General features: G+C 40.1%; 1 protein-coding gene across 1 annotated transcript in view; it reads left to right on the top strand.

Moving 5' to 3' along the window:
* Positions 1 to 12,475, top strand: part of LOC139724565 (uncharacterized) — a 32,351-nt gene that overhangs the window by 15,759 nt on the left and 4,117 nt on the right. The window contains exons 10-19 of the mRNA XM_071635700.1: positions 333 to 397; positions 1,286 to 1,502; positions 2,737 to 2,919; positions 3,419 to 3,538; positions 4,525 to 4,774; positions 5,637 to 5,756; positions 6,955 to 7,176; positions 8,494 to 9,046; positions 10,876 to 11,054; positions 11,972 to 12,040. Of these exons, the coding sequence (XP_071491801.1) occupies positions 333 to 397; positions 1,286 to 1,502; positions 2,737 to 2,919; positions 3,419 to 3,538; positions 4,525 to 4,774; positions 5,637 to 5,756; positions 6,955 to 7,176; positions 8,494 to 9,046; positions 10,876 to 11,054; positions 11,972 to 12,040 (1,978 nt within the window). The remainder of the gene's footprint in view (positions 1 to 332; positions 398 to 1,285; positions 1,503 to 2,736; positions 2,920 to 3,418; positions 3,539 to 4,524; positions 4,775 to 5,636; positions 5,757 to 6,954; positions 7,177 to 8,493; positions 9,047 to 10,875; positions 11,055 to 11,971; positions 12,041 to 12,475) is intronic.

The following is a 12,475-nucleotide window of genomic DNA, read 5'->3' as shown; positions in this document are numbered from 1 at the left end:
TAGACGTCTTGGTGAGTTTTAGGTTTGATTTACTGACCGGAAGGTAAATGCATGTTTTTAGCTTTGAATCCTTCTCTTAACTGTTCTAGACAATTCTAGTATCTCATTCAAAATTGTGCAATTAGTAATTGAGTGAAATGTGGACCTTTTCTTTGTCTCGAAATTTTGCTGTGGAGATCTAGAGAGAAGCCCTGCACGGCTTCAGGGTGTACAGGAATATTAAATATCCAGTTGTAATTCTTTAAAACCCAGACATGTGTCTGCATTGAGTTGCCACTCCATCTACAAACTGTATTTATATGTCCCCGGTCATAATTTAAACCACTTTGCAGCCGCAGAGTCTGAAGAGGAAGCGACATCATCACACGCCAGCAAGAAGGCCATGATGAGGGACCAGGTGAGAATCTTTGTCCTCTGTCTAATGACCTCCTGACCCCTGTCTAATGACCTCTGACCTCTGTCTAATGACCTTCTGACCTCTGTCTAATGACCTTCAATAAACATGCTCAGAATTGGTTGTAACTGTAAATCACTATAATCTCTGCTTTGAAAGCAGTGTTGTTTTATGTTGATTTCCATTGGTCTATTTTTTCCTGTTTGTTTTGAGTGAGATTTGGCACTGAAAATATATTAAAACACAGAAAAAAAAAACCCCAAATTGTCAGCCAGTCCTCGTCTGGATAATGAAGAATCTGGTTAATTGATGGCTGTATAAGTGAAGTCGGGCAGTATTGTAAGTTGCAGTTAATTATAAGGCTGATGGGAAATTGTTTTGAGGAGGGCTGACTTTTTACAGAATAAACCAGCAATCATCAGCACAAGATTACATAACACAACCTCAGGTCCATTCAACCCATCAAATCCCAAAGACCACATCTTTGTTGTTTTACTGTGTATTTTTTATTATTCAGATACTTTTCCTTGTTAGTGTTTTGCAAGGTAGAGTACAAAATTATTGAGTTAGAAATTGTCTTTACTCTGAGCTCTCTGTTATATGAGTGTTTGATTGCTAATTTGAGTGCTTGATTGATGAATTTATAACGTGTTCTTCAATTTCTAACACATTGAAAAGAGTTCCTGTTTCATGTTCCAGTTGGCAGTTTCTTGAATACAATTTTTTTTCTGATATTGTGTAGATTTATTGATTAAATCTGCAGCTAATCCCCTTCAAAACTGAGTTAGATATCTGGATGCCAAAAGCTATATCTGAAGTCATCTCAAAATTAAGCAACAGGAAAAAGTATCATCACATTTGCTGTTTGTTCTTGCTCGTCATTAAATCTAGAAGGGAAACTTTGTTGGCTCTGCACATGAGCAGCCGGCTGATGGGGCGGCAGGATCGCCATCCGTGGGCAGTCCGAAGTCAGGCGAGCGGGAATTGGAATTCGGGGTTTTAGTGCTGCAGTTTGGGTCATGGCCCCGCCCAGCGGTGGAGGGTAGTGGGCAGCCCCCATTGCCTTCGGTGACTATGAGTGCAGAGGGGTTCAAATTCAACTTCCAATGTGAGTAGTGTCTTTTTTTAATTCAAATTATTTGCACCAATTATTTGTTGATTGATACAATGTAACAATTATAAACAGTGACAAATGCAAACAGAAGGAAATGAATATAATTCATTAGTGGAAATGTGAGCAAAGAAAATGGGATTCCATCAGGATTTCCACTAATAAATTATGAACGTTAACAGTTTGATGCAATAATTGACTTGTAATTCATGCATGTGTACATAACAACAAGTTATTGATGGCTGTGGCCCCATAAGAGCACAGCTTTTAATTGGGGCCCTTTAGCATAATAATAAACAAATTATGAAAATTTATGTGTTCAGGGTGCATTCGTGCTTGGATCAAGCTTATCATTTTCGTGTGTTCCTAAATTTGTAGCCAAATTTGCTAGCAGCACCCGACTCGTAGAATTTACAAAAATAAAAACTCTTCGAAATATATGGTATATATTTATTCAGTGATGTTTGCACCATATGATAGTCGTCCCTGTCATGTGACTCAAAAGTTGTTTGTGCAGAAATCCTTTGTGGTTATGAAGCCAAAAGAAATTGTAACATGCGTTTGTGAATTTGCTTGTGTGAGGAATCATCTTAGTCTGTATTTCAGGGTAGATATTTTGCAGTTCTACCTTGGACAGAGTCTTGAGGGAAAGTGTAATATTTGTATGACAAAGTTACGATTCATTGCGAGGTATGTGAGGGCATTGTGCCAGAGATTGTGTTTTCAAATGCCAGTAAAACGCCAATTTGGGCTGCATACTGACATTCCATAGATGCAGCAACTTGAAGGGTTTGTGTAATTGAATTGCTGAAAATTTTAATATTGGATGACGACGTTTTGCTGTGTATTCATTGTATAAATTCATGATGACTTTGTTTATAGGGAAAAGTCTCCTTTATTGTCTTCCTTTCAAACCCCTCTGATAAATATAAAAAAACACAAAACAAAACACCAACAAAAGCACACGTCAAAATGTGAAAGGTTTGATACCTTTGCACAGGATATGAGGTTCACATTCATGGAGAACCCCCCCCCCCCCCCAAAAAAAAAAAAAAAAAAAGAAGAAGAAAAAAAGCAATATTGGAGCAATATTATCTTGATAATGAATGCAGCTTAGCATAGAAGGTGTTTTTCTGTGTGTGAAAGTAGGAGAAATTCAATGAACATAATTTATTTGAAAGATTTTTGTGTGTGTTTTCTTTGCTTTTTTCTCCTTGTCTTTCTCATGCAGCTAATATACACAAATGCGGTCAGTTTTCAATGGCTCTCAAGGATATAGTGAATTGTAAGCATTACATCAGCAACTCCGGAATGTCCAGTATATTCATCAGAACCACACCTGGCTTTGCTCAGGTGGTGCGCTCCCGCCTGTACATTAATCGGTCAGAAGCCCACTTTGACCCGGGGAGCAAAGGTCAGTATTGAGAGGAACTTTTCTTTTTGGCAGAGCACCCAGGAAATCAGCAGTGATCATTCCTGAATGTGTGATGCAAGCTTTTGAAACAAGTTTACTACATTGATTTCTGCTGTTTCCAAACCTATAATCTATTTTAACCTGTTGAGGAGGGGCTGATTTTGCAACAACACACATTTCCCATGTGGGGGGGGGGGGGGGGGGGGGGGGGGGGGCACTCTTCAGGAATTAAAGTTGTATGCATACAATCAAAATGATTTTACTCTTTTGATCTCAAATACTCCAAAGCAGCTCATTATCCGGGCAATCGCATCAGCCAAGCAAGTTTCTTTGTAGACCCTGTCGATGTATCATAAGCAAATTCCAAAGGTTGGGAGATGAATTTTGAACCCCTATTAAAGAGAACTATGTTTTGGCTCTAAACTACTGAAGGCATAGTGCACACTATCTGTCACCTGTGTGTAAAAAATTGATTCGTATGTTTGTTTTGTCCACCCAGAGGAGCATGAGCGGATAGTAGTGATCCGTCCGTTGCCGTCTGAATTCACTCCGAAGATGCAACAGGAGATGGAGAGAGTCCTGACAACCATGTCATCCAAGGTTGCCGAGACAACCAACAGTAGGTGTTTCGTTTTTATTGCAACCGGTTGACAAATTGCCCTATATTGATGTCAATAAGCACCGAATTGATCATTGTTTTGGATAAGATGCCTGACCCGAGAGCAGAAGGTTGTAGGTATGAATCCTGCTCGAGTATGTATGCCCATGATTTCTTTTGTCATGGCCACTATTAAAACACTGATCACTTCAGTGCTTATTTACTTCGATGTAGGGCAATACATGTGTGTCAATCAGTTGCAATATACATGTCGACAACTTGATGGAAGAATTTCATGAATTTGAGTCTTTCATTTTGTTCATTGTTGTATCCCTTCAATGACAGAGATTGTTGAGGACATTTTAGATGGAACCACTTCAACCCACTGCAGCACATTCCAATATTTTGTGTGTGTGCTATTCTCTCGCCTGATTTTATTTTAAGTTTTCTTTGAAGGTTCACCTGGGGAGTATCAGGCTGCCTCAGTGTTCTCACATATAGCATCCTGACAAATGATACCCCTGGTGTTCCATATATAGGGAATATAGATATAAAGGGAATTCCACAAAAATTCATTTTTCATGAAAATTGCGCATTCCATCAACTTGATACTGACATATGTTAAAGGTAGCAATTATTCCCCCTGCTTTCTGAAAGCGGTTTAGTAGTCAAGTGCTTTTTCTTTGTGCTAGAAAAGTGAAATTTTGTGGAATTTTCTTTGTATTTTCTTTATATTGTTGTCCACTCATACGTCATAACCTCTAGTAGCCTCCTCATCCGGCGGTTCCAGCATCAAAAGTTTAAAAATTCATAACTTTTGCATTGATTGTCCGATTTTCCTCAAACTTTCATTGATGTGTTCTACTAATGTTGCTGCTTGCACTCGATCCACATTGCTCATTGGGTTTGGGTTTCCTTTAAGTATTTTATTCAATGGATTTGGCACAATTCATGCACAAATTTGATTATTATCATCAGAAATTCTTAATCTTACTGCCACCCTCCAGCTGCCATGTTTGAGTCCATCACCAGAGAGGACGTAGAGAAGCTACTGATGGCCAGCCTACGGCCAGAAATGAAGAAGGTGGGCATCCTGGTGGCCACATCGGGCACCACCCAAGTCCTGTCCAGTACTGGAATGATCACCCTGGCAGGGTCCGTGCTGAACAACCTCAGCAGGCTACAGAGTGGGGTTCATATAGGCCGGCCAGAGACCAAAGAGAGATCGAAGGGCAATACAGAAGACCAGCTGGACAAGTGAGAACATTAAGTCTTCATTATTTTATCAATTCAGTTGTTCATTTGATATACACTGTAAAAGCTACTGTATACGCCATATATTTCGCAAGTCTAAAATTTCGCGAATCGGGAACTGCGGACAGTTTCGCGAGTGGTTAAATTCGCAATCGTGGAGTCCTGTGCTGGAACGGAGAAGTGATACACGCATACGTTACATTCACATCAGGACCAGAGTCAATATTTTCGCCTGTCGTTAATTTCGCGAATAGCACCTGACTTGCGAAATTCGCAAAAATAAAAACCTCACGAAATATTCGGCGTTTACAGTATATTACCTAATTATAAAGGAATTCTTTGTTCATTACTGTCATTAACATGTTCATGCACCTTATCATTCTTTGATATAGTTCGAAAGAAAAAAAAAGTATTTTGTTTACTGTTTATTTAGTTACTCATTTGAAATTACATATATCTTGTAATTTCGTACGTTTCAAAGTTTCTGTGTTGATATCTTTGTTTCTGTCATTATTTGATACATCACAGTGCATGAGTTATAAATGTTGGAGGATGAATGATATGTGTTTTACCTGCACGAGATATGCACAAAAAAAACTGTTGGTTTCTTTTTTTCATACTGTAAAACACAATTTATTCGTGGCATAAAATTTTGGCGAATTGGAGCTGACGGCCATTTTGGCGGCATTGAATTTTTGCGACTTGCCACTGGCATTCAGTGCATATAGTGCAGTTAGGAACTTCCACGTGCATTTTAATTTCGCGTATGTTGGCTTTCGCAAAATTCACGAAATTAGAATGCACGCGAACATTCCTTGTTTTACAGTACCTTCGTAATCTCTGTGTGTTTTTATCTTCCTTGCAGTCGATTGTTTGTATTTCCTCCTCCCCCAACCATTGGTGGCATCACCGTGACAACGGAAGACAGAGCTTGTCTACAAGATGGAGAATTTCTCAACGATGTCATCATTGATTTCTACCTCAAGTACGTACTACAGTATGTCCCCCCAAAAAATGACAATCAGATTTTCGCATTTATAACTCCCAATTTGATTAAACTGTCTAAATGCTACTTCAGGGTCTTAGAATACAACATCTCAGCTCTATTTTGCAGAAAACCCCATTCAATTTGGTCAAGAGGTCACAGAGAAATGTGGATTATTGTAAAGCATGTCATGAGTCTGATTCTTCCAAGTTTAGCACTTGGATGCTCTTGGAACTGCATATTATTGTATGAACCATTAGACAGAACTTGGAGGGAAGAGATTCCTGACAAGCTCTACAAAATTCCTCATTTCCCTTTGACCACTGAAGCAAATCGAATGAGGTTTTCTGTAAGATGTGGGCAATGAGTTGTAGTTTCATACCCTGAAATTGTATTTGGATTGATTCACTATTTTTAAAGTTATTATTGCAGAGGGTCCCGTTGTAATTTTTTTTGGGGGACATATGGCTGTATGGCATTGTCGGTGATAACAGTTGTGGAGACTGTACCAGGTGTAAAATGCATGAATGCTGCCTGTAATACTAATACTCTTACCAGGGTTGAATACATCCTTTCATCTCATGGCATGGCAGTGAGGTGGCATTACTGTATGATAGAGTGATTATATGTTCAGTGCATTTTAAAGAGTAGATTGTTTTTTTCAGATGTTGGATTATTTTGCGACACAAATAGAAATGTAATTTCAGGAAGTCGCTCAATAAGATTGCAAGTCTTCGGAGGGCCTGCTGATGATCTCTACTGAAGGATCAGAAGAGTTTATGCGACACGCTGTTGGTGTGTGAAAAGATTATGTGGTAATACCATAAGTACTCCAAATGTGGGCACTTGGTGTAGGGCATGCTCTGACCTCATGGTTTAAGATGCTACCACTTTGAGGTTACAAGTCCTGCAGTAAAGCAGGGCCTAGTATTATCTGGTATTAGTATTACAAGAGTTGAGTATAATTTTATCTTCCTTCCTATATAGTCTGCCATAGAATTACAAACAAAATCAGTATTACAATCAATTTGAACTCTTATTGATAAAGTAGGCCCCTGATAGAACATTCTGTATGACCCTCCCCATTCCACGATATTTGTTGTCGTATTTTGCCCAATAAGCTGTTGAAGCAAGCTGTTGAATCACGGTTCAATTTGGGTACTAGCTGCATGCTATGCTTAACCTTTTGTCTGTGCAGGTATGTGGTTATGGAAAAGCTCAGCGCCAGCGACCGCAAACGAACCCACCTCTTCAGCTGCTTCTTCTACAAGCGCCTGATGCAGCGGGACACACCCGGCAATATTTCCCCCCAGCTCAACGGCATGACGCCCAAGGAGAAGCGGCACGAGAAGGTCAAGAAGTGGACGCGTCATACCGACATCTTTGAGAAGGACTTTATCATCATTCCCATCAATGATTGGTGAGTTTTCATGCATCAGGTTTCAAGTTTATACAATCAAACCTGTCTATAGCAGCCTCGAAGGGAGACGATAAAAGTGGCTGTTATAGACAGGTGGCCACTATTGACAGGTTATCCAACTGTGTGCATTTCCTACATGTACATGTATCATCGTTGTATACATGTTCAAGTATGTGTGTACTTATGCGCATGTATGTTTCATGCGCCTTTGAATGTTTCTGTGACAGATATATGGCGCCATACAAATGCTGTGGATCATCATCATCATCATCATTGAACAATATGAAATAATTGCACAGTAGCATGTGCTTAGTTGTGAAGAAAGCTTAAAACTATGATTGAATGAGTGATGAATGCAGCGGTGGTGATCACTGAACGTTGCCCATGAATGACTGGCATGGCTATAAAGCAAAAAAAACACGCTGAATTACCGGCTTGGCTACAGCTCCATCGGGTCTGTGGCTGCTATAGACAGGTTAAATTCTACCGTGGGAAACAAAATTTGGGGCCACTGGCCGTGTTAAACAGGTGGTCGCTATACACAGTGTCTCTAACAGGGCTTTTCTCTCGGGGGGGGGGGGGGGGGGGGGGGGATTTCTCAGTGGCTGCTATAGACAGGTGGCCGCTAAGGCAGGTTTGACTGAACTATCTTCCAGTACTTCAAAAAAATAAAAATTGTGCAGAGAATGAAGAGTTCCACAAGCACTGTACTGCAGGCTGCAGGGAACAGCGAAAGGCCTCTGAGCTGTTGAGTCCTGTATTGTAAAAAAGCTATAATGAATATAATAAACACAAAACATGTTATAACGCAAAACTATGTACTATACTGACATAGACAGGTTACGAAGTACACAATGCAAGACAAAACAAAACTCACAGTAATAGCTAATTTATGTAACAGTCACAAAGTATGAATGATAGGATACTGAAAAATGAGGAATATTCGTGTGCATTTTAGTTTTATTTTCACGAAAATTTCATGCTGAGAAAATATCCTGTTTTACAGTATGACGTTTTGTACACATGTTTCTCTGGCAGTTGTCATGCAGCTTTAGTTGGACCAAGCCAATATTGTGATAATACATCAATGGGTAGTCAAGTCCTACACCTACAGTACTTGGGTCGGATGACTTGAAGTGTAAAAACCCACTGCAAAGTCTACCATAGTTTGTAGTCAGTCTTTGATAGTTTTATGCCCATTTCAGTCCTTTCTAGGGCAACATTTAGCTAATCAGCAATGAGTGATGCACCAGCAACTTTCTGTTATGACATCTGGAATCGTTTCATAGATTTCACTGTTTTTTTCTCCATTTCCAGCGCTCACTGGTTTGTAGCAATTATTTGCTTTGCTGGTCGAGTCCAGCACCTGCAAAAGGGCAGCAAACCGCAGCAGCAGCAGCAGCAGTCCCCTGCTCCCTCTCCATCTCCATCTAACAAATCGTCAGCGAGTGCGCAAAGCTTATCAGCGGCCAAAGAAGTGACCAATCACGGCACGGACGGACTGCAGGCTGTAGGGCCGGATTATAAAGTGAGTGCACCGACAGTGCTTGACCGTGTCATGTTGCACAATGGAAACAGGGGGCACTGTACCGTCCACCCCCAACTGACCGGTCAGAGCAGGCATTGCCCCAAGGCCGGCGGGGAGGAAGAGGAGGAAGACGCGGAGGAGCCAATGGACACTTCTGAAAGCCCCGAGCAGAAATTTGAGGGTGGGGACAGTGAAAGTGACACAAAAACTGATGGACCTGAAAGTGAAAGTGGACACAATCACAGCCAGAACTCATCAGGAAAGCCATCAGTTACCACGTCTACAGCTGCCTCCACGCCCGCAGCTTCATCCACGCCAACAGCTTCATCCACACCGTTAATGGTATGTGTGTAAAACAGTGTGCATATCAATGTTTTGCTATCGGTAGGTTAAACGTGTCACTCGCGATTCCATTCCTCACACCTATGTACGATACAGCAAAGCTTGCAAATTTCTCTGCAACTTTGCTGCACTGCATCCGTAGCATATACGATTTTTTAAAAGTTGCATGACTGTGGAAAACATGAGCTCATGCATTGCTGTCTCAGAAAAATGTGGCACACAAGGTTAACACCATGGCACATTAAGAGTATATAGGCACCAACAGATCACATTCAGGATTATCCTAAAATGACCATTAGGCACATGTGTCACTGTTATGAAAGAAAAATATTCAATGTGTGTTTCTGCAAGTAGGCATGATAGACAAGAGCATCCCAGTGGCAAGTGGCCTGGCTGGTGTCTATTGGTTGTTTTCTTGACTTTATTTGCATACAGATGAATAGATACTGTCCAGTCTAGCTGGCTTGATCGGGGATGGTATCAATTATATCAGATCATGTATCTAGGACAGAGGATGTGTATAATGCGGTCACATCATGCTACAAATTAAGCAGATGTGTTGATGCTGTCTAGCCCATGGTATTCAAGATTTTAATGATCAGCTCATAATAGCAATTTTCTCTTTTAATAATACCTTATATTATCTTTTAAAAAAATATTTCAAACAGAATTTCGATGAACTTTTTAACCCATTGAGGATGGGCTGATTTTGCTATAACACACATTTCCCATAGACACTTGCCAGGGTATACTTGGGACTCATCCTCAATGGGTTAAGCCAGCCAAACAGGAAACTTCTGTGCAGAGGACAGTCCAGCTAGTGACTATGTATAGGCCTTGATGATTTCTTTAGTGATTTAATCTGATTTTCATCATATCAATGTGTGTTTGCTTCCTGTATACAGCATGTCCATATTTATGTGAAGTCTTTAGAAAGTTGAAATGTGGTGTCAAGTTGAATTTGATTAGATTGATCTGTTTTACCGCTATGGAAGCACTGAGTGCTTATTAGCAAACAACCCCAGGACTGACAGCTTTTAGTCCCCTCCGAAAGCTTACGCAATGAACATAAAATGTCTTGCCCAACGACACGACCACTGCAGCCAAGAAACTTGAATCAGGGACGTAGAGATTGATAGTTCATTGTCTAATCCACTGAGCAACAACAGCTCCTATGAATAAGCTGATAAGTTACGATGCAAGAATGGTGACAATTTCATTAAAATTGGACTTAAGATATGTGGAAGTTCTTATGCAAGATAAGTGTAATTTTCTTATGTTTTCATGCAACTTCTGCTTGGATCGAAAGCCCCAGGCCCCCTTTGACTCCATTTTGTTCTATTTGCTTGCCACTGTTGGACAAGCAGTTTTCAGCATCTTTTTTTTTTTTTTTTTTTTTTTGCTAAACGACACATGATGATGACAGGCAGACTTCAAATTGTCCTGCATTGACCTTGACAGACCAATTCTTGACTTCTATTTGTATGTCATTTTTATTTAAATCTTAGATTTTGTATCAAGAAGCATGCTCAATTTGAACATTGGTTTTAAAGCATAGTATCATGATGAAGACTGTTTTGTATAGGATATTGCCCCCAAAACTGGGAAGAAGACGAATTTCATATTCCCTGGTACACTTTTGAAAAAAAAAAAAAAAAAGATTGCTGTTTACCCCCTTAACCCCATTTTCTGAACTTCAGTAACCTCTTGTTGATTGTCTACTATCTTTAGAAAAGGCTGAGTGTCTTTTGAGTCTCCTTGTCCAATGCAGACTTACTTAGCATATGACAGACCAATGTACCCCTCTTCTGTTTTCAAACCGTTTACAGGCTGCCCAAAATTGTGCAATATCGTCAACCAGTCAGCTTGATACGTCAAGCAAAGCGCCCTCTGTGTCCACACGAAGCGCAGCCTGGCCAGTCAAGCCTAATGGGCTGCTGACGACGCAGAGAACATCAGAAGATTTGGAATACCAGCAGTACCATTGCCCCCAGAAACACTTTGAACAGTGAGTTGTGTTGGTATGATAATGCACTAACCTTGTCAGAACAACAACCTTACATAGCTTTGTGTAATGCAAGTATTAGCCGCAGTTTAGTTTTTGTGGTATCAAATCTGTAGATCTCTGCAAATGCCTTTCTTGTTTTTCCCAAAGCTGAACAATTGAGGCATGATTTGGATATGAATAACGAGTCTAAAGTTTCATGAACCGGGACTTCCCGACAATTTCGTGAGTGGTTAAATTCGCAGTCGTGGAGTACTGTACTGAACGGAGAAATGTATACCTGTGCATCGCATTCTTATCGGGATCATAGTCATTCTTTTTGCACGTCTTTAATTTCGCAAATAGCACCTGATTCGCGAAATTCGCGAAAATAAAAACCTCACGAAATATTTGGCGTATACAGTAAGTGAATCAGTACTGCCCAACAAGAATTCCTTGAAGAGTTGGTTGGATTCTGTAATCACTATAGCAGTATTTTTGCTTTAGCCTGGCAAGTTTGGTCTAACTGGCAGTAACTTGTAGTGAATGATTTAAACACTTTTGCATTCATTAGCCGCTAGTAACCATACTGGTAGCAATCTACTGTGTAGTGTTCTCCTTGGGCCAGTTGTATGGAACTTTCCACACACACACACACACAAAAAAAACCCTTGTAAAATCTGAAAACTCAGGTTAGCGGGATTCTTCCATTAATCTGAAGACAAAAGTAACCTTTAGTTTTCTCAGGTAAAAAGTTTCATCCCAAAGTCCCCTGGTGTGTTTACATTCACACATGCATTGGTAAAATAATTTCACTCACCTCACAGCTATGTAGAGTAGGAACAATGCAAGACACATTGCTTTCTTGTGAGTTTCCCTTGCCAAATTGTAAGGATGCACCTTGTTAGATTTACCTCATTTCATCCTGTATCCCTGTCCAGACCTGCCATTCTCATATTCGACTCTCTAATGGGACCGCCAAGGAGAAACGTCATTGCCAAGCTACGAGAGTGAGTATAGACAAAGCATTTGTTTCATTTTACATTCTCTGTGACTTTAATCAGTGCCACATGGGTGTTGCGTAAAGAAGGGCTTTTCATAATCTACATTACTTAGGTCATTATCCACTGATAATTTCTTGCTGTACCAACTGATTTTTCATGCCTCTATATCTTCTCCAAAGGGTGTGAGGCAGTATAAAATATTTACAGTATTCCTTAATTGTTCCATATATCATGTTATGAGAGAGTAGATGAGAGACTAGTTACACAGTGCTCAACATTAACTTTCTGGTGGCCTGAAAAACAGATGTGCTGGCCCAAAATAAAAAGAAACATTACAATCCAGCTTGTATCTTACTTTCTTGATTGGGCCACCAAAATATAACCTTGTTGGAAATTTGGTTGCTTGGCATCAATTTTTCATGAAAAGGGAATGGTTGTAAA

The sequence above is a fragment of the Diadema antillarum genome, unplaced genomic scaffold, assembly GCF_040938485.1.
Source record: "Diadema antillarum isolate AM-2024a unplaced genomic scaffold, OU_Dant_1.0 scf00000015, whole genome shotgun sequence".
NCBI lineage: Eukaryota > Metazoa > Echinodermata > Echinoidea > Diadematoida > Diadematidae > Diadema > Diadema antillarum.
The sequence above is the reverse complement of the archived record's forward strand: the minus strand, read 5'-3'. Positions and strand labels throughout refer to the sequence as shown.